General features: G+C 39.9%; 1 protein-coding gene across 2 annotated transcripts; it reads right to left on the reverse strand.

The window, feature by feature from the left end:
- Nucleotides 1-1,119: 1,119 nt before the first annotated feature.
- On the reverse strand, nt 1,120-23,471 carry drc2 (dynein regulatory complex subunit 2). Of its 2 annotated transcripts, none has more exons than XM_079884180.1 (9): nt 23,403-23,471; nt 22,818-22,974; nt 22,056-22,223; nt 21,774-21,943; nt 12,787-12,925; nt 2,974-3,171; nt 2,634-2,846; nt 1,759-1,911; nt 1,120-1,452 (listed from the first exon to the last, which is right to left on the reverse strand). In XM_079884180.1, exons 2-9 carry the CDS (start codon nt 22,959-22,961, stop codon nt 1,159-1,161), a joined length of 1,479 nt encoding a protein of 492 aa, XP_079740306.1. In that variant the 5' UTR covers nt 22,962-22,974; nt 23,403-23,471; the 3' UTR covers nt 1,120-1,158. The 2 variants fall into 2 exon arrangements, with proteins under 2 accessions (XP_079740306.1, XP_079740307.1); XM_079884181.1 differs by lacking the exon at nt 23,403-23,471 and adding an exon at nt 23,261-23,374.

Consider the following 23,471-nt stretch of genomic DNA (forward strand, 5'->3'; position numbering starts at 1 on the left):
TGATTCAACGCTCATTGCCCGATGTTCTTTTCGAAGAATGAGGGCACGCTGGCCCAAGCATGGCCCAGCTGCCCACTGTACGCTTTTCCCCCGATCTCGCTGTTACCACAGGTAATCAGGAGAATCAGGGAGACTGGCCACTCGGTGCTCCTCGTAGCCCCGCGATGGGAGAACCAAATCTGGTTCCCGGAGCTGATGCGGCTGATGAACTTAGCCCCATGGCCGATTCCGGTGAGAAGGGATCTCCTCTCTCAAGCCGGCGGCTCGATTTGGCATCCTCATCCAGAGCGCTGGTCTCTGCATGCATGGATAATCAACGGATACCCGTTGTCCTGCCAGAAGGGGTTGTGAACACGATCACGCAGTCTAGAGCTCCTTCCACGAGAAGGCTCTACGCGTCTAAATGGTCTGTGTTTACTAGCTGGTGCGTGGGAAAAGACCTGGACCCACAAACCTGTGGGGTCTCTGGGGTGCGTTGTTTCCTTCAAGGGCTACTGGATAAGGGCAGGTCCCCTTCCACGCTCAAAGTTTACGTTGCGGCCATTGCGGTGTTCGCAGAGTCGACGCGCGGCCAGTCAATAGGAAGGAACAAGCTTCTTTGGCCAGAAGATTGCATAATAATGTTATGTATTAGATTAACAAGTTCCATAAAACTTTGCTTCATGTTATTTGTTGCCCTGTTTTGTACTAGATTAATATAGCATGTCTTTATTAAAGACATCACACATCAATGTTATCAATGTTTGAGGTTTGCCATGCATCTATGAGTGATAGAGCTTATAGTTATAGCTGAGCTTATTTGTCATTAAATGACGAGATGCAAAATGCCTTCAAATAATTCAAAAATGTAGTCTATTTTCAACTTCACCTTTCATTCTAAAATGCATCGACCCGTTTTCCAGATGTATAAAGGACAATCTTCAATGATTTGGCGCCATCTTGAGGTAATGAAACAGAATCGGTCAACACATTTACATAATTGCACTAGTTAATATAAAGTTGTGGGATTTGAGGAAGTGTCCTAAAATCCTAAATTTAATATAAAATATACTGAGATCATTGCAGTAAACAGACTCACCGACTGCATGCCAGAGGCATAAAAACATTTTAATTGCTTCCAGAAACACACTTTTACATTAAACGTTTCACATTTATTCCTTAAAGCTGTTTCTGCACAATATTCGCTGCTTCTTGGACCACATAGCACTTTTGACCGCGTCTCTCAGTGGTAGCAGGGGTCTGTAGAGTTGAAGAAGACACCACCAGAAGCTTTTGTTGCTGAAAACTCTCATCAGAGACCGAAACTTCATCCAGGTACTGCTTCAGATAGGTCCTCAGTCGTTCATTCTCCTGTAACAGAAGCTCTTTCTCTCGCTTCAGACACAAACGGTCAAGCTGAACCTTGTTGTAACGTTGCCAAAACTTCCCAAGAGGAGAATAGTCATGTATTAGCTGTGGAAAGAGGATAGGACAAGAGGAGTAAAGTCAAAAGACAACACAAAAGATATACTGAATTTAACAGATGACTAGAATAATGCAGTAATGAAACTGCATGAAATATCTGAAATGACTTCCCCCAAAGCGACATATATCTGAGTGAAACAGGATATCCATTGAGAAAATAATGATTTTCATTTTTCTATCTGGAATTAATTGGATTGTAAAAAGCAGCCACTCCATGTCAGAATGATGGCAGATTTAAAAGCAAGTGGTTTACAGTAGTTTGTGGGATTGTGATGGAGTGTGATTTTAATAAACCTGAGTGAGTTTCTCATCTGCCGACTTCATGGCATTGGCTTTCTCCTGACTCAGCTCTTCTTCACTCAATGATGATTTGTAGAAGGGCAGAACCTTCTCGTGCTCCGTCTCCATCTTACTGCACACCTCAGAGAGACGCATCAACCTTTCCCCCTATGGAAGAGACAGAATGGGTGACTGATTGGATGTTGAGAGTATTGCTAATATTAATTAATTAAGCTCCAGAATTACATAATCTCTACTTCCAATAAATATACAAAATGCATCCCTGTTGCAAGAAAAAATATATATTTCTGGTCTACTAATGATACAAGACACAGTTTCTCCTGTTTCAGCTTGACTGAGATATTAACTAATAAGGATGTATCTAAACTAAATAAAGTTGTATGTTTTATTATGCATAAAATGCTTAAATGTTAATGTATCATTAAAAGACATTCTGTGTTCTGATATGGTTTTGCATGTAGTGTGAAATTATGATGTAAAACATTAAATATAATAGATTTTAAATGTTGGTCATTACTTGCCAGAGGGTGAAAATACTCTATTAAGCAATCCAAAATTGCATCTCACCAAGTTCCAACATCGTTGTTGATCTTAGAATAACATTCCAATCAACCAATCAGATTCAAGGGCTAGGTTTACAGTTAATGTTCAGTTTAGGCTTATAACAGTGATTAGGGGTACACCATTCTTATACAGCTGTCATTTCCCTCTGATTTGAGAAGTTATGGTTAGGTTTAGATTTAGAGGTACGAATAGTTGTTAGGACAATGGTTTTAGACAGGAATGTTGTTGCAGGATTAACAAAATATAACTATTACTTGGAAAATGTAAAAAAAAAATTAGTTTAAATGTGGGTGTAATAAATTTACCAAAGCTATTGTCTCCTGTAGTTTTTTAGCAGCATTGTTGCTTTGAACGGTAAGTTTAGTGAGCTGCTTTCTCCGAATGGTTTGGGCAGCACGGAGCTGGACTCTAAAATGTTGAACTTCCTGGCCGAGCTCATCACGGTCTGAACGAAGCTGCTGAACTGTTCCTCCACTTTGACTAGAGCTCAGCTGACAGCGCAGAGCTGAGATGGTCTCCTGCAAAAGTTTTGTACAGTTTAAATTGCAACAAAATCATCAAAATGATGAAATATCACAATTGGAAGAAAAATGCTTGAACAAAGTAGTCAGCAAAAACAGATCCCACACTGGATTTTTGTCTGACCTGCAGCTTCTGAATGTGCTTTTGATGTGCGTCGATCTCTTTAACACTCTGTTTATCCTTGACATCCAAAGAGTTGAATGCGATGATTTTGTCTTTGGTGGACTTGTTAAATTCGTGTGAAACCTCCTTCATGTCTTGCCAGAGTTTTTCAATAACCCCTTCCATCTGTTCTTTCACTGTTTGATTTTCCTCTTTGTTCTGCAGAAATAAAACCAACAACATATAATTTTACCTTTGCTCTAGCTTGTTGAATAATCTAGTTTTTACTAAACCTATGTGTAGGAGCCATACATTGGGTTTGATTAGTCTTTTGTGATATTTCTTCTACTAGTGCAAAATACCCGTGCAAAATCTTTTTGTGTGTGTTTTTAGTAATTGTTGGTTTGGTGCCCGTGAAAGAGACTGTGAACGCATTGAATTCAGGGAGCAGTGCAAAGTGCCCGTGCAAAATCAGTTTTTGTAAGCGATCGCTGAACAAAAAAGTTCAGGAGATATTTCTTAGCGATGGCTGATTTCAACAGTTTCAATATGATAAAAAATAACTTTTATATTGATTCAATGGATTAATTGCATTTTGGAAGAAAAAAAGTGTCATGATCTATTGCATTTTTGGGGGAAAATAATCCGTTTTTATAATAAATCTTTGAAAATCAAAATCTGGAAAAAATAATCCGTTTTTATAATAAATCTTTAATAAAAATTACACAGCAAAATTTCAGAGACTAGTGCAAAAAATGCCCGTGCAAAATCAGTTTTTGTGTGTGTTTTTAGTAATTGTTGGTTTGGTGTGTGCTCATTGTTACAATTACACAGCAAAAGTTCAGTGACATTTTTATTTGTGCATGGTAAAAAGCGCACAGTGAACTCCGAGAAAACGCTATGCTTGAGCAAACAGTTTGTGAATAGGCAACTACAAATGATGCCCGTGAAAGAGACTGTGAACGCATTGAATAGGATATGTTTAGTTGGTGAATAGCATAGGCTATTACACAGTAGCGATAGCGTTAAGCGCACCAGAATGAAATATAATATTTCATTACATGTGGTTTAAATAATATTATGAATAAGCACCTCGATTCAGGGAGCAGTGCAAAGTGCCCGTGCAAAATCAGTTTTTGTGAGCTGATCGCCGTCAAAAAAGTTCAGGAGATATTTCTTGCGATGGCAATATGATCAAAAATAACTTTATATTGATTCAATGGATTAATTGCATTTTGAAAAAAAAAAAAAAAGTCATGAATTTATTGCATTTTTGGGAAAAAATAATCCGTTTTTATAATAAATCTTAAAAAATTCAAATCCAGATTTTGATTTTCAATGTTGTTATAACCTAAAGATGCTATGTGAAAGTTTGAAACAGAAAATAGTGGTTTTCACACATTTAGTGGTTATCTCACATTCGAGAGATATGCGAATAACACACAGACAGACAGACGGACGTTTCTGTAATTTATAGATAGATGGATTTATCACGTTCGGGAACCAAACTATAATATTCAGAAGTAAACAGTGTAGCTGACTGAGTGTTTATGTCAGAATGTTTATTTTTAAACCACAACCTTCTTGGGGCTTCTTTGACCGATACAACTCTCTAATGTCAGAATGTTTATTTTTAAACCACAACCTTTTAAAAATGACATATTTAATGATATCTTTTGCATTTCTCATCCAAACAATGTCAAACTTGGCACTGCACTTACTCGTGCCCGTGGCGAGACACCTGTCGAGTTTGAAATCAATCGGACTAACGGTTCGAGAGATATGCGAGGAACAGACACACACACAGACAGACAGACAGACAGACAGACGTTTCTGTAATTTATAGATAGATATTTTTATTTGTGCATGGTAGAAAGCACACAGTGTAGCCTACTCCGAGAAAACGCTATGCTTGAGGAAACAGTTTGTGAATAGGCTACTACAAATGATGGCCGTGAAAGAGACTGTGAACGCATTGAATAGGATATGTTTAGTTGGTGAATAGCATAGGCTACTATTACACAGTTGCGATAACTTTAAGCGCACCAGAATGAAATATAATATTCAGAAGTAAACAGCATAGCTGACTTACAGATTCAGTTTACATCCACAAATGAATAAGCGTGTCGATTCAGGGAGCAGTGCAAAGTGCCCGTGCAAAATCAGTTTTTGTGAGCTGATCGCCGTCAAAAAAGTTCAGGAGATATTTCTTAGTGATGGCTGATTTTAACAGTTTCAATATGATAGCATTTTGAAAAAAAGTGTCATGAATTTATTGCATTTTTTGGGGAAAATTATCCGTTTTTATAATAAATCTTTGAAAATTCAAATCTGGATTTGAATTTTTTATGATATTATAACCTAAAGATGCTATGTGAAAGTTTGAAACAGAAAATAGTGGTTTTCATCTTGTTACTTTCTTGGTAAAGAAAACGTCTCAGGTTACGACTGTAACCTATGTTCCCTGAGAACAGGGAACTCTACACTACGTCAGAATGACGCTATGGGGGAACGCCTCAGGCGTGACAGGTGTCTGAAATCAAATATCAACTCACGTCAATCATGTTGACCGGCGACAGCCCGCGCATCATCAGCTTGAATGATGAGCGCGCGACCTGGATGTATAAAGGGGAGCCTTGCACACATGACAACATCCTATCGTCTGAAGGGACTGTTGCAGGCAGGCCCCGAGGCATGGCAGGAAGACGTAGTGTCTCGTTCCCTGTTCTCAGGGAACATAGGTTACAGTCGTAACCTGAGACGTTCCCTTTCGAAAGGGAACTCTACACTACGTCAGAATGACGCTATGGGGAACGATATACCAACGCCACCATGCTGAGGGGAGTGCATGCCCAAAGGCAGTGACAACTGTCCGAACCAGTAATTCAGAAAACACTGGAACCACTCACCCTTAGGTCACATCGGGCTGTCAGTGACAGCACTCCCTACCGGTCATCACCCAAGCTAATGAACCAAGAAACCGCCAGAACATAGTTAATGGGGGGGTATCTGGGCCAGCTCAAAGGCTTAGGACCACAGCTTCCAAAAGAAGGGGTCCCTTCTAGGGAGTGTGGCTAGGGGGCCCAAGGGACTCCCAGCCAGTCACTATTCAGGGGAGCGTGCCACCTGAAATACCACCAGGCAGGCCTGACCTGGTGTCACTACATAAGACACTAGAGTCTGGCCACTTCCTGTCTGTCTGAAGACAGAGCCTCTGGACACTTGCCTTAAGAAGGCATCCAACCCGAGGGACTGCAAAACAGGCAGTGAACCACTCAGCCCGGATCTCAGAGACGGGACATCCTGGAGAGTATGACTCAGCATAGTGCTTTACAACCCTTGCCAGCGAGGGGAGTCTCTCTACTCGATCCATGGATCTACCCAGTGTTTGTGTTTCAAAACACTGAGGAGGCCTGTGAGGGCCTAAAGGGAGCTACCTCCAGGAAGGCCTGGTAGGACCTCTAACCTGGCGACCACAACATGGGGGAGCTTGTATTCAACCACAATATGTGGGAGCTTACCTTCAGGAAGGCCGGTGAGGCCTCTGACCTGGCAACCACAACATGTGGGAGCTCATATCAGGAAGGCCGGTGAGGCCTCTAACCTGGTGACCACAGCATGTGGGAGCTCCTATCAGGAAGGCCGGTGAGGCCTCTAACCTGGTGACCACAGCATGTGGGAGCTCCTATCAGGAAGGCCGGTGAGGCCTCTAACCTGGCGACCACAGGATGTGGGAGCTCACTTTCAGAAAGGGAATAAAGCGTACAGCGCACAACCCTTACCATAAAAAATGGAAATAGAAAGTACATGAAAGAAAGTGCATGTACTTAGCCATTCTGAACCCAAGAAGGCCTGATGAGGCCTCTAACCTGGCGACCACAGCATGTGGGAGCTCATACTCGGGAAGGCCGGTGAGGCCTGTAACACGGTGACCACAGTGTGTGGGAGCTCATCAGAATGTGGAAGTTAGCTAGAGAAAAACATCTGTCGTAATAAAGTGACGACAGGAAGTAAGACCAGGGTCTGAGCCACATAGGAAGGGACAGAAGCGATATGCGCATGACCCTTACCATAGAAAATGGATTTAGAAAATACACAAGACATAAGTCGTGTGACTTACCATAAGCATGGTTTAAAAAAGGTACGGAACGTATGTACCAAAAAGGAATGAAGTAAAGGTTTGCTTCGTACTTCATCACTCTAAAAACACAGTATGTGTGAGCCCACATTCGGGAAGGCCGGATGAGGCCTGTAACCTGACATGTAAAAGCTCAAACCCAGGAAGGCCTGGTAAGGCCTGTAACCAGGGAACCACCGTACGTGGGAACCTATAATCAGGAAAGCCAGAAGAAGCCTGCAACCTGATAGACACAATACGTGGGAGTTCTCATTCAGTAAGGCCTGGTGAGGCCTGCCACCTGACATGAAAGAACTCATAACCAGGAAGGCCGCAGAGGCCTAAAGCCTGGTGACCACTAATTGTGGAAGGTTAAAACTCAGGAAGGCCGGTGAGGCCTGTGACCTAACGACCACCGCACGTGGGAGCTCAAATTCAAGAAGGCCTGGTGAGGCCTATAACTTGATAATCACAGTAAGTGGAAGCTCACAGCATGTAGGAGCTCACATTCAGGAAGGCCGGCGAGGCCTGTAACCGGACATGTGAAGGCTCCTAACCAAGAAGGCCTGGTGAGGCCTATAACCTGGTGACTACAGTATGTGGGAGCTCATATACAACCACAGTATGTGGGAGCTCATACTCAGGAAGGCCTGGTGAGGCCTCTGACCTGATAACCACAGAATGTGGGAGCTCATAACCAGGAAGGCCAGATGAGGCCTGTAACCTGATGACCACAGTATGTAGGAGCTCACATTCAGGAAGGCCGGTGAGGCCTGTAACCTGACATGTGGAGGCTCGTAACCAGGAAGGCCTGGTGAGGCCTATAACCTGGCAACTACAGTATGTGGGAGCTCATATTCAACCACAGTATGTGGGAGCTCATACTCAGGAAGGCCTAGTGAGGCCTGTGACCTGACAACCACAGCATGTGGGAGCTCATATTCAACCAAAATATGTGGAAGCTCTCATTCAGGAAGGCCTGGTGAGGCCTCTGACCTGATAACCACAGAATGTGGGGGCTCATATTCAAGAAGGCCTGGTGAGGCCTAAAACTTGATAACCACAGAATGTGGGAGCTCATATTCAACCACAGTATGTGAGAGCTATACTCAGGAAGGCCTAGTGAGGCCTATGACCTGATAACCACAGTATGTGGGAGCTCATATTCAAGAAGGCCTGGTGAGGCCTAAAACTTGATAACCACAGAATGTGGGAGCTCATATTCAACCACAGTATGTGGGAGCTCATAATCAAGAAGGCCTGGTAAGGCCTATAACTTGATAACCACAGTAAGTGGAAGCTCACAGTATGTAGGAGCTCACATTCAGGAAGGCCGGCGAGGCCCGAAACCTGACATGTGAAAACTCCTAACCAAGAAGGCCTGGTGAGGCCTATAACCTGGCGACTACAGTATGTGGGAGCTCATGTACAACCACAGTATGAGGGAGCTCACATTCAGGAAGGCCGGCGAGGCCCGAAACCTGACATGTGAAAAACTCCTAACCAAGAAGGCCTGGTGAGGCCTATAACCTGGCGACTACAGTATGTGGGAGCTCATAACCAGGAAGGCCGGATGAGGCCTGTAACCTGATGACCACAGTATGTGGGAGCTCACATTCAGGAAGGCCGGGTGAGGCCTGCAACCTGACATGTAGAAGCCCATCACCAGGAAGGCCGGTGAGGCCTGTAACCTGGCGCCACAGTATGTGGGAGCTCATAACCAGGAAGGCCTGGCGAGGCCTGTAACGTGGCGACCACCGTGTATGGGAGCTCATATTCAGGAAGGCCTAGTAAGGCCTGTAACCTGATATCCCAGTATGTGGGAGCTCATAACCAGGAAGGCCGGATGAGGCCTGTAACCTGGCGACCACAGAATGTGGGAGCTCACATTCAGGAAGGCCGGTGAGGCCTGTAACCTGACATGTGGAAGCTCATAACCAGGAAGGCCTGGTGAGGCCTATAACCTGGCAACTACAGTATGTGGGAGCTCATTTTCAAGAAGGCCTGGTGAGGCCTCTGACCTGATAACCACAGAATGTGGGAGCTCATATTCAGGAAGGCCTGGTGAGGCCTCTGACCTGATAACCACAGTATGTGGGAGCTCATATTCAACCACAGTATGTGGGAGCTCATACTCAGGAAGGCCTGGTGAGGCCTATGACCTGATAACCACAGTATGTGGGAGCTCATATTCAAGAAGGCTTGGTGAAGCCTATAACTTGATAACCACAGAATGTGGGAGCTCATATCACAGTATGTGGGAGCTCATATTCAAGAAGGCCTGGTGAGGCCTATAACTTGATAACCACAGAATGTGGGAGCTCATATTCAAGAAGGCCTGGAGCGGCCCATTCATATTCAGGAAGGCCTAGTGAGGCCTATAACCTGATAACCACATTACTCCTTGACAGTCAATTCCTGGGAGCTCACCTCAGGGAGGCCCAAGCACTGTCCGGTTGCAAAATGGGGACTGCCTGGTCAAGGAGGCCTGTTAAGACCTACTACCTGACCATCGAAAAAATCTTTAGATTTACTCCCATAACATTTTGCCCCAGACTCTAAAACAGGAGATGTGGTCTGAAAAGAAACAGAAATATGTTAATTTCACATTTTACAAAAAGACCAGAATTACACCTGCTCTTTTTGTTCACTGCTCATTTTTCAATTAAAATGCAGCCAAAAACACTGGATAACGCGATCTGGATGATAGGCTGAATTACTAAATATCTAACTTCTTAAAAGTCAGATAATATTCCATCATTTTAATTCATAGAATTAAATGCAGCCATACTCACCAGACAATACTGTTTTAACATTTATACGTTCTCGTAATCTACACACTGCCTCGGCAAGCGCGAGAAAAGAGCCGTTAAAAAATATTTGGCTTCCATCCCTCGAGAAGAAAGTCAACAGGTGCGAGGTTGAAACATCCGACAGCGCACGGATTTTTTCTTTCTCACGCGCGCCGAGATATTTCTTAATGAACACTGCCAGCACCCTTAGGAACTGACTGTGAACGCCTCGTACCCAAACAGTATTGTTTCACAGATCGCACGCACCACAGCTCAGATGCTGAACCCTCCTCCCTCGAGAAAAGGATCCGCGAAAGCGGAGCATTTTTAAATAAAAAAACGCTCACAGTTTGCACAAGAGGCTCTCTCGAGAGCCTCCCGCGCGCTTCAGCGATATTCTCAATACAGACAAACAGTCCCTGAAGACGAAAAGATGTTGTCATGTGTGCAAGGCTCCCCTTTATACATCCAGGTCGCGCGCTCATCATTCAAGCTGATGATGCGCGGGCTGTCGCCGGTCAACATGATTGACGTGAGTTGATATTTGATTTCAGACACCTGTCACGCCTGAGGCGTTCCCCCATAGCGTCATTCTGACGTAGTGTAGAGTTCCCTTTCGAAAGGGAACACATTTTTACTAAAAATTAATCAAAATGGATTTATCACGTTCTGGAACCAAACTATAATATTCAGAAGTAAACAGTGTAGCTGACTGAGTGTTTATGTCAGAATGTTTATTTTTAAACCACAACCTTTTAAAAAATGATATATTTAACGATATCTTTAGCATTTCTCATCCAAACAACGTCAAACTTGGCACTGCACTTACTCGTGACCGTAGCGAGACACCTGTCAAGTTTGAAATCCATCGGACTAACGGTTCGAGAGATATGTGGTTAACAGACACACAGACAGACAGACACACAGACAGACAGACGTTTCTGTAATTTATAGAGAGATCCTTCTATACTGTTGTGTATGTGCACGCGCGGTGTGACGTCATTTGTAACTATGGCACCGTGAGGGGGTTTGGTGTGTATATTAGCGTGTGTGTTCACCTGTGGGACATGGCGGGTTCTTTGGAGCATGGTTGCAGGGTGAGCATGGGGAAAAACGTTCTTTTGACCGTCACTACTGTTAATGACGTTACTACCATCACTATCTGTTACTATGCGCTGTTTGATGTATCTTCACTCGACTGATGGAATGCATCTACCAAAGTAAGTGATTGGTGTTTGTTCTTTCTGCTGGTGAAACGGAGTAATAAAGATAACATAAGATGTAATGCTTCAGTGTGACGCGTCTTTAGTATAATCTCCTCGTGTCTTAAGCCTGGCTCACACTACAGGAGTTTTAAAATCCTAACCGATTTTGAAATCTGGTTGCAGCACACACTTAAGGAGAATCTTTGCAGATTTTCTTCCCTCAAATCTTAAACATGCTCACACTACAAGGTTTGAAAATCGCGGTGCACCACACACTGCAAAATGTTATTAAGATTATCGTGCCAGAGGAAGCGCCTCACGTGATCTCACGCAGCAGATCTGAAGTGGAAAAGCATGGAAACATATGGGATATGCATTGCCACGTGAGACACACACACACGCACGCACATACACACGCACAGAGACTTTGAACCTACCGGTACTTTGAGTTAAGAGCTTAGATCGGGCCCAAAAAATCAAGCCCGACCCTACCCGAGCCCATGCACGTTGTGTCCGAGCCCGGCCCGACACAACACAACACAATACATTAACATAACTGTAATTATGAGCCCGAGCCCTATTTAAACCCGACCATTTTTTTTAATACGTGGGCTGTTATAACCAGGGGCGGTGCCAGATATTTTTTTAACACAGGTGCTGAGGGGGGTGCTAGATATATAGCCTATATAAATACTATTACAAAAATTGGCCATTTAATATTTAATTATTTCAATTGTCACAATTAAAGTATTAATTTTATTAAATTGACCAAGAATAACATTCAGCATTCAATCAAATATTGATTAAAGATTTATTATTATTAGGCTAATAATGTTATTTCAACATAATTTTTACATTTCCGTTGAATGAACAGTTTAATGACTGAGTGACAGTCTCTAATGCGCAGAGACTTTCAATGTCAATACTGGTGAAATATAAGCAGAAAGCCTCTCGTAAAGTGAGATTCAAGGAATTAACTGTTATATAAAAATGGTCTAACAAGCTCATTGTCAGGTTTATTGTGTTTATTAGGCTATATTGTGGACCCCCGAAACTTATTTTGACGTGTTGTGTCTTCATTTTAATCCACTTCGTTTTAATCCACTTCCCAACGCGCTTTTTAGTTTCGGTTTAATTACTGAACATACTCGTCTTTGTGCCTGCTGACCACAGCGTAACACTTATTTATTTAGCAATAAATAAATGGAGATAAAAACGCATATCGAGTTGAGTCACTCAAAATTATCTCAAGGGAAATTCCTTCAGCACGACAGCCCTACTTGTTTCTTGGCTATTTTGACAGCACTGACGTAATCACAGACTTGCTCATCCCGATTTAAAATCTTAAATATCAAACATGTTTGATATGATCGGGGCGAGCCCGATTTGTGTGAGAGCAGATCGGGAGGTGCAAGATTCGATCTGTGAACGCCTCACATTACCAGATAATCTGCGCCGAACATCGGAACCGATCAAGGTCCTCGACAAGATTTTTTCTCCGATTCTCGGGAGGGGGAAATCGGGCATAAATCGGCCTAAAACTCCTGTAGTGTGAGCCAGGCATTAGCCTGCTGCGGCTTTTGGATTGTTTTTTGAGTACATGCCGTTATACTATGAATATGGCACTATGACAAATTGCTGGTGATGTTCCTCATTTGTAAGTCATTTTGGATAACCGCATCTGCCAAATGAATAAATATGAACATAATAAAATCAGTACCTGTTTTTTAATTTGATTGCAATTGCTCTCGTAGTCACGTCTCGCCTCACTGTCAATATCAGCGTAGTGCTTTTCCATGGAAAACATTACATTATCCAAATTCACACTCTCCTGCTGGTGCTGTGAAAGAATCTGCTCCCTGGAATTTAAAAGAAATAACATACAGATGATGCTACATTGGCTCAATCCTTCGCAGTGCATTTTCATGTCCCCATATAGATCTTTTTGTATAGAATATTATACCATTTTTTGTGTGAAATCCTGTTCATGACATCACTTTTGGTGGGAAAACAGTGTAAACATCATTGTTAGTAATGCTCTTGTGAATTTAGCAGTGTTTTATGGTATTAGTTGGAGTTTCTTGGATTAAATGACATCAATCCTCATGATAATATCAATATTTCAATAGATAATCAGAAAATATACAAATTCAACAACAAAATTGAAATGAACTTCAAGCTGATACCCTCGAGATTACTTCTTTTTTAGAGCTAGGTTCAATCCTGTTGTTAACCTTGTGGTTAAAGTTTATTACGATAATCCACTTTAGACTTTCTACTATCTCTAATTAATTTGCAACTACATGTCAACTAACTCTCATTAGAGTATAAGTAGACTATTAGGGTTAGTACAATGTTACAGTTTTTCTCCATTGGTTTGGCTCATTTCTTGAAACAGAAATTACATTCTCAAAACTCTAAGATCATTTGGCAAAACAGTCTTACAGTTCAGCACAACACTATAGCTCACTTGCAAAAGCTCATATCTCTCCCAAAACTGTTCACTCATGCTTCAAATCTAAATTCCTTTCCCATATAAAGAGTCAGTGCCATGAAAATGGTAAAGATCCTTCTCAATTGCTTTGGCTCATTTCTTGAAACAGACCGGACGTTCTCAACACTCTTGGTGCTTTTTCCAAAATAATCTGGATGGTTCGGCACAACACCATGGTTCACCTGCAAAAGCTCATACCTCTCCCAAAACAGTTACATGAGTGGGTCAAAACTAAATTTCCTTCTCATTTAAACAGTCAGTGCCACCAAAATGCTTCGTCCCTTTGGCATTGTGTAAGCACCGCAAGTCAAAATGTTTAGATGTTTTGTCACTATGGCAGAGGACCATTGAAATATCCCTCATGTCCACCTTTCAGTCTTAGCCTAGTTCTTCATTGACAATGGTTACTGTTTTTTGTCTAGCTAACAGAATACAATTGTGTATAAAACTGAAAAAAAGAAATAGGATTTTAGGGTAAGAGTAGCCTCCAAGGTTTGACACGCAGCGTCCATTGCATGGAGCAGGGACCTCTGATCTTGAGCCCGATGCTCATACACTCTCCACCTCCAAGCGGAGAAATACTCCTCAATAGGATAGGTAGGAACACCATGACCATCTTTGGATTGAGTAGTGAACCAGGCCCTGATGAGCGGGCCACAGTGGAAGTTCACATTGTCCCATACAATGACATATTGTGGTAGGTGAGGCCCTACAAGACCTCTCTCATTTTCAGGGATCAAATCAAAATGAAGGCGGTCCAAGAAGATGAGGAGCTTCTGTATGGGCCAAGACTGGGGATGTGAGTGGCCACACCATTCTCAGATATGGCAGCACACATAGTTATATTGCCCCCTCGCTGGCCTGGGACATCCACCATGGCCCGGTGGCCAATAATATTATATGGTATTTTTATTTATATATATATATATATATATATATATATTTATTTATATATATATATATATATATATATATATATATATATATATATATATGGTATTCATGGTATTATGTTCTTGACTAATTTTGACAATTGAACAGACTATTGTGCATGTGATGACTTATCTATCTATAAATTACAGAAACGTCTGTCTGTCTTGTCTGTCTGTCTGTCTGTGTGTGTGTGTGTGTGTGTGTGTGTGTGTGTCTGTTCCTCGCATATCTCTCGAACCGTTAGTCCGATTGATTTCAAACTCGACAGGTGTCTTGCCACGTGCACGAGTAAGTGCAGTGTCAAGTTTGACGTTGTTTGGATGAGAAATGCAAAAGATATCGTTAAATATATCATTTTTAGAAGGTTGTGGTTTAAAAATAAACATTCTGACATTAGAGAGTTGTATCGGTCAAATAAGCCCCAAGAAGGTTGTGGTTTAAAAATAAACATTCTGACATAAACACTCAGTCAGCTACACTGTTTACTTCTGAATATTATAGTTTGGTTCCCGAACGTGATAAATCCATCTATCTATAAATTCAACGTCCGTCTGTCTGTCTGTGTGTTATTCGCATATCTCTCGAATGTGAGATAACCACTAAATGTGTGAAAACCACTATTTTCTGTTTCAAACTTTCACATAGCATCTTTAGGTTATAATAACATAAAAAATTCAAATCCAGATTTTGATTTTCAAAGATTTATTATAAAAACGGATAATTTTTTCCCAAAAATGCAATAAATTCATGACTTTTTTTTTTCAAAATGCAATTAATCCATTGAATCAATATAAAGTTATTTTTTATCATATTGCCATCGCAAGAAATATCTCCTGAACTTTTTTGACGGCGATCAGCTCACAAAAACTGATTTTGCACGGGCACTTTGCACTGCTCCCTGAATCGAGGTGCTTATTCATTTGTGGATGTTAACTGAATCTGTAAGTCAGCTATGCTGTTTCTGAATATTATATTTCATTCTGGTGCGCTTAACGCTATCGCTACTGTGTAATAGTAGCCTATGCTATTCACCAACTAAACATATCCTATTCAATGCGTTCACAGTCTCTTACACGGGCATCATTTGTAGTTGCCTATTCACAAACTGTTTGCTCAAGCATAGCGTTTTCTCGGAGTTCACTGTGTGCTTTTTACCATGCACAAATAAAAATGTCCCTGAACTTTTGCTGTGTAATTGTAACAATGAGCACACACCAAACCAACAATTACTAAAAACACACACAAAAACTGATTTTGCATGGGCATTTTTTGCACTAGTCTATCTATAAATTACATAAACGTCTGTCTGTCTGTGTGTGTGTGTGTGTGTCTGTTCCTCGCATATCTCTCGAACCGTTAGTCCGATTGATTTCAAACTCGACAGGTGTCTCGCCACGGGCACGAGTAAGTGCAGTGCCAAGTTTGACATTGTTTGGATGAGAAATGCAAAATATATAGTTAAATATATCATTTTTAGAAGGTTGTGGTTTAAAAATAAACATTCTGACATTAGAGAGTTGTATCGGTCAAAGAAGCCCCAAGAAGGTTGTGGTTTAAAAATAAACATTCTGACATTAGAGAGTTGTATCGGTCAAAGAAGCCCTAAGAAGGTTGTGGTTTAAAAATAAACATTCTGACATAAACACTCAGTCAGCTACACTGTTTACTTCTGAATATTATAGTTTTGTTCCAGAACCATAGACTGTAAAAAATAGTCCAGAACGTGATAAATGCATTTTGATTAATTTGAGTAAAAATGTGTTTTCTTTACCAAGAAAGTGGCAAGATGAAAACCACTATTTTCTGTTTCAAACTTTCACATAGCATCTTTAGGTTATAATAACATAAAAAATTCAAATCCAGATTTTGATTTTCAAAGATCTATTATAAAACCGGATTATTTTCCCCCAAAATGCAATAAATTCAAGACACTTTTTTTTCAAAATGCTATCATATTGAAACTGTTGAAATCAGCCATCACTAAGAAATATCTCCTGAACTTTTTTGACGGCGATCAGCTCACAAAAACTGATTTTGCACGGGCACTTTGCACTGCTCCCTGAATCGAGGTGCTTATTCATTTGTGGATGTTAACTGAATCTGTAAGTCAGCTATGCTGTTAGTGTTTACTTCTGAATATTATATTTCATTCTGGTGCGCTTAACGCTATCGCTACTGTGTAATAGTAGCCTATGCTATTCACCAACTAAACATATCCTATTCAATGCGTTCACAGTCTCTTTCACGGGCATCATTTGTAGTTGCCTATTCACAAACTGTATTTGCTCAAGCATAGCGTTTTCTCGGAGTTCACTGTGTGCTTTTTACCATGCACAAATAAAAATGTCACTGAACTTTTGCTGTGTAATTGTAACAATGAGCACTCAAACACACCAAACCAACAATTACTAAAAACAAAAAAAAAAACTGATTTTGCACGGGCATTTTTTGCACTAGTCTATCTATAAATTATGTCTGTGTGTGTGTGTGTGTGTCTGTTCCTCGCATATCTCTCGAACCGTTAGTCCGATTGATTTCAAACTCGACAGGTGTCTCGCCACGGGCACGAGTAAGTGCAGTGCCAAGTTTGACATTGTTTGGATGAGAAATGCAAAATATATCGTTAAATATATCATTTTTAGAAGATTGTGATTTAAAAATAAACATTCTGACACTAGAGAGTTGTATCGGTCAAAGAAGCCCCAAGAAGGTTGTGGTTTAAAAATAAACATTCTGACAATCTGTCAGCTACACTGTTTACTTCTGAATATTATAGTTTGGTTCCAAAACATGATAAATCCATCTCTCTATAAATTACAGAAACGTCTGTCTGTCTGTGTGTGTGTGTGTGTGTCTGTCTGTCTGTCTGTCTGTCTGTGTGTCTGTTAACCACATATCTCTCGAACCGTTAGTCCGATGGATTTCAAACTTGACAGGTGTCTCGCTACGGTCACGAGTAAGTGCAGTGCCAAGTTTGACGTTGTTTGGATGAGAAATGCTAAAGATATCGTTAAATATATCATTTTTATAAGGTTGTGGTTTAAAAATAAACATTCTGACACTAGAGAGTTGTATCGGTCAAAGAAGCCCCAAGAAGGTTGTGGTTTAAAAATAAACATTCTGACAATCTGTCAGCTACACTGTTTACTTCTGAATATTATAGTTTGGTTCCAAAACGTGATAAATCCATTTTGATTAATTGGAGTAAAATTGTGTTTTCTTTACCAAGAAACCAACAATTACTAAAAAACACACACAAAAACTGATTTTGCACGGGCACTTTGCACTGCTCCCTGAATCGACACGCTTATTCATTTGTGGATGTTTACTGAATCTGTAAGTCAGCTATGCTGTTTACTTCTGAATATTATATTTCATTCTGGTGCGCTTAACGTTATCGCTACTGTAAGTAGCCTATGCTATTCACCAACTAAACATATCCTATTCAATGTGTTCACAGTCTCTTTCACGGGCATCATTTGTAGTGGCCTATACACAAACTGTTTACTCAAGCGCAGCGTTTTCTCGGAGTTCACTGTGTGCTTTCTACCATGCACAAAAAAAAATGTCACTGAACTTTTGCTGTGTAATTGTAACAATGAGCACTCAAACACACCAAACCAACAATTACTAAAAACACACACAAAAACTGATTTTGCACGGGCATTTTTTGCACTAGTTTTGATTAATTTTAGTAAAAATGTGTTTTCTTTACCAAGAAAGTGGCAAGATGAAAACCACTATTTTCTGTTTCAAACTTTCACATAGCATCTTTAGGTTATAATATCATAACAAATTCAAATCCAGATTTGGATTTTCAAAGATTTATTATAAAAATTGATTATTTTCCCCCAAAAATGCAATAAATTCATGACACTTTTTTCTTCAAAATGCTATCATATTAAAACTGTTGAAATCAGCCATCACTAAGAAATATTTCCTGAACTTTTTTGACGGCGATCAGCTCACAAAAGCTGATTTTGCACGGGCACTTTGCACTGCTCCCTGAATCGACACGCTTATTCATTTGTGGATGTTAACTGAATCTATAAGTCAACTATGCTGTTTACTTCTGAATATTATATTTCATTCTGGTCCGCTTAACGTTATCGCTACTGTGTAATAGTAGCCTATGCTATTCACCAACTAAACATATCCTATTCAATGCGTTCACTGTCTCTTTCACGGGCATCATTTGTAGTAGCCTATTCACAAACTGTATTTGCTCAAGCATAGCTTTTTCTCGGAGTTCACGGTGTGCTTTCTACCATGCACAAATAAAAATGTCACTGAACTTTTGCTGTGTAATTGTAACAATGAGCATTCAATCACACCAAACCAACAATTACTAAAAACACACACAAAAACTGATTTTGCACGGGTATTTTGCACTAGTCTATCTATAAATTACAGAAACGTCTGTCTGTCTGTGTGTGTGTGTGTGTGTCTGTTCCTCGCATATCTCTCGAACCGTTAGTCCGATTGATTTCAAACTTGACAGGTGTCTTGCCACGGGCACGAGTAAGTGCAGTGCCAAGTTTGACATTGTTTGGATGAGAAATGCAAAATATATCGTTAAATATATCATTTTTAGAAGGTTGTGGTTTAAAAATAAACATTCTGACATAAACACTCAGTCAGCTACACTGTTTACTTCTGAATATTATAGTTTGGTTCCCGAACGTGATAAATCCATCTATCTATAAATTACAGAAACGTCCGTCTGTCTGTCTGTGTGTTATTCGCATATCTCTCGAATGTGAGATAACCACTAAATGTGTGAAAACCACTATTTTCTGTTTCAAACTTTCACATAGCATCTTTAGGTTATAACAACATTGAAAATCAAAATCTGGATTTGAATTTTTTAAGATTTATTATAAAAACGGATTATTTTTTCCCAAAAATGCAATAAATTCATGACTTTTTTTTTTTCAAAATGCAATTAATCCATTAAATCAATATAAAGTTATTTTTGATCATATTGCTATCGCAAGAAATATCTCCTGAACTTTTTTGACGGCGATCAGCTCACAAAAACTGATTTTGCACGGGAACTTTGCACTGCTCCCTGAATCGAGGTGCTTATTCATTTGTGGATGTTACAGTTTTTCTCAGTCGCTTTGGTGCATTTCTTAGATCAAAAGTGCAATTCTTGATACTACTTGTACAAATTCCAAATCATCTAGTCACTTGTGCACATCATTAAAGCAATTTCTTATTCCTTTGAACAAATTGCAATTGCTTTTGTACATATTGCAATTGATAATGTACAAGTGTCAGCTTTTTTCCACATTTTCAATTGCTAATGTCATGTTGATCAAAATATAGTAGATGGTTCTCTGCTGAATAGTCTTACCCCTCAAAATATCTAGGCATTAGTTCCTTGCATAAGCCATTACATGCAAAATTGTTTAACTATTTGTCATAAACTGTCAAGCATAGTTTTACACATTTCTATTAGACCTTTTGTACAAAAACGTGAATTGATGACTCGTGCAGGTGAAATTGACCCTCACTCAAGGAATGTAAACTGTTAGTTCAACCAACAATCAACCAGTTGTCTAAATTGCTCAAAGGTGCATCTTGTGCAGAGACAGCACTAGAACAGTGCTGCAGGCAAAGTTATGCCTTAGGGGGGTTTCCTGTGTTTCTTTCTAATTTAGTTTTTATTTTCCTTTGTGCCCCTTGTCTTTTTCTTACTGTAAATTATTTTGTTGTTTTCTTTCATAAAGTAGCACTAGTAAAAGCTGTGAAAAACAAAATCTCTTTTGTCTCTTTCAATCAATTATCCACATACAGTTATATGTAAATAGTACTTTTGAAATTGATATATGCCATAGAAGTGCAGCCTTGTGCATTTTCAATACAGTAACTGTCATCCAAACTGTAGCCTAAGTTTACATCTGGTAATAGTGTCAAAGTACACAGTTACATTGACAACATGCCTAAACATTTTGACGAGCTTGTTCATGAACAATGACTAAATGACTTATCATTCTGATGACACTGACATGATCATTGGCATGAATATTTACTTTTGAGAGATGTACTAAGGATTTTTAGTGACTGACTAGCTTTAGAAACATATCTATTGTATATTGCAGTTTGTACAAATTGTTCTGAGAAATGCACTTATTATTTTGCACATGTTAGGGATGATGTGAAAAACGCACCAAAGCGACTGAGAAAAACTGTAACTGAATCTGTAAGTCAGCTATGCTGTTTACTTCTGAATATTATATTTCATTCTGGTGCGCTTAACGCTATCGCTACTGTGTAATAGTAGCCTATGCTATTCACCAACTAAACATATCCTATTCAATGCGTTCACAGTCTCTTTCACGGGCATCATTTGTAGTAGCCTATTCACAAACTGTTTCCTCAAGCATAGCGTTTTCTCGGAGTTCACTGTGTGCTTTTTGCAACTGATTTTGCACGGGCATTTTTTGCACTAGTACAATGAAATGACGCTGACACGTTTTGGAGCGAACAACCATTAGACGGAGAATCAACAATCAGTTTAGATCAACAAGATCTATTCACTTGGAAATTGTGCTAAATGTAGGCTACCTGTACTTAATCATTTGCAAAGATGTACTGAGACATTGAGACATGTACTTAGACATTTGCAATTTGATGAAATGAATGAGAAATTCAATTCTGTTGTGAACAATTGCCAGGTGGTTTGGAGGTTTGTCCATGTTGTTTTGAGAATGTAATTTCTGTTTCAAGAAATGAGCCAAACCAATGGAGAAAAACTGTAATATGTACTTGCAAAGTTTTTCTAACTGCGTCTAACTATGGTTGCACAGTCAACTTGCTTTCGAATGTTGAACATTGACAGACTGGCTTTGACCATTCCAATATGGCGGACGGCTTACGTATAGTGGCCCACTGAAATGGCCGCTAATGAGGCATTTATGTATATCTGTGAAGGACAGTCTACTCTTAATGACTGCTAGTTGACATGTAGTTGCAAAGATACTTACATTTATAGTAAGTAGAATGTCTAAAGCGGACTATCGAAATAAAGTGTTACCTAACCTTCTTGTCATTGCATAAATAATAAAGATATAATTAAAATGTTTAAGTGCCCGAGCTTAACCTGAGTTTATTTCTGAAATTCTAGTATACAAGCAAAGCATTGTCATTTTCTAAAGTTAAAAGGTATATCCTAAAAGGAATGACCCGATTTAAATTGTCAGGAACTGGCAAACTGGCCAAATTCACACCCTTGAAAGCAAAACACTAACTTTTGTGTGATTGTTTGTGTTTACCTCTCAGTATTATACTCTGAGCTAAGTTCTTGGAGTCTGGTGTTGAAGTTGAACGCTAGTTCTGCCAGCCAACTCCTATAAAGCTCTAACAGACAGTCCACGTTCTGCAGATGAGAACTGCGCGCCAGCTCTGACTGCTGCTCCCTCTCAGACAGATCAGCCACCAAACTCTGTAAAACACACACACACACACACACACACACGTTTGTTACTACCAGACTCTGTAATGAAAGCTATAGAATTTAAAACTGAGAGTCAAGTCTATATATTTTATATAGTCACCTTAATGATGTTGTCTTTGTAGTCGAGGACTCTCTCAAAGCTCTGGCTGAGGACTGAGATGTCATTGCGTAGCTCTGCTGTCTTGGTCTGTGTTAAAACAGCACGCCACTGCTGCCGCAGCTTGTAGAGATTCAGAATGGTGTTTCTCTCCTCTTTCTGCAGTTTATCCTAAAAAACAAATCATTTCCGGTACAGAACGCCATTGCCTGAGTTTTTTTTAACAATAGCCAGGAGCCATTTCTCAATACTTAGCTCACTTTTTCAAAACTCTTCACACAGTGTGCAGTGAGCACAACAGCAGTCTATGTGGGCCAAACTTTGGATCATTTATCATTGCTCTGACACAAAATGCGTTTGATGATTACATCTTTTAATTTGCATGTTTATATACTCTTTTCAATACTGTTCAAAACATAGCCTAATACAAAAATGGATAAGACAGTATTTTGCTATATTTCTACAGTAATGCCATATTGATATTCAGAATCTAAAAAATGAAATACTATCAGACCAATTAGATGTAGCTGAACACCTACACAAGTGTTAGTCTTTCAGTTTCATCACCATCTATTCTAGACAAAAGAGACTAACTTAAATGTAAACATTGACCATGTCACATAAACTGCCTTGAAACGATGTGTTGTTGAAAAGCACTATACAACTAAAAGACATGACTCGACGATTTCTAAATCTAAAATATTTACTTCAGCTCATATATATAACGTATATGATATGTCAGCCGCTCAAACACAATTGTCACACCTTGAGGAATTGGGTGAGCATGTCCTCTTTTCTCTTGGCAATATCCTCCTCAGCTTGAGCCTTTTGCTGCATGTACAGCAGTCTCTCCTCCTCTGTCATCCCGGCTTGTTTTCCACCTCCTTTCTTCCCTGCTTTTTTAGACATGTTTGCTGAATGTCTGTGGATCACAGATTCAAAAGTCCTCAAAAGAGAAGATGTATTTTATTACACAAAACCAGAACTGGCTTGTCAATACAGACAGACAGACAAACAAACAGACAGACAGACAGACAGACAGACAAAGATAGACAGAAAGACAAACAGACATACAGATAGACAGAAAGATAGATAGATAACGTTAACAGATAGATAGATAGATAGATAGATAGATAGATAGATAGATAGATAGATAGATAGATAGATAGATAGATAGATAGATAGATAGATAGATAGATAGATCAGACCTTCGTTAAAATTTTTCCGTGCAGTAAGCAGTAGAAATAGAAAAAGATACACAAACCGTGTCCATTTTTAATATTTACAATTGTGGCTGGTAAAAATAATGATATTTTTTATGGCTACTAGCATTATTTCCCATCGTCTTACCCTGTGATGTCCAGATTTCTGTTGACCGTTTCTGTTGACCGTTTCCTAGCAACCACCAATATATGCGAC

This window comes from Squalius cephalus (assembly GCF_949319135.1).
Source record: "Squalius cephalus genome assembly, chromosome: 10".
Classification (NCBI taxonomy): Eukaryota; Metazoa; Chordata; class Actinopteri; order Cypriniformes; family Leuciscidae; genus Squalius; species Squalius cephalus.

Excerpts from the sequence above, each read along its gene's own strand:
- drc2 (XM_079884180.1), bottom strand. The coding sequence starts at position 22,961 with ATGTCTAAAAAAGCAGGGAAGAAAGGAGGTGGAAAACAAGCCGGGATG. Across the intron at positions 1,912-2,633 it reads TACAGGAGACAATAGCTTTG|GGGGAAAGGTTGATGCGTCT; the intron begins GTAAATTTATTA and ends TCTCTTCCATAG. Across the intron at positions 1,453-1,758 it reads CAGATGAGAAACTCACTCAG|CTAATACATGACTATTCTCC; the intron begins GTTTATTAAAAT and ends CTCTTTCCACAG.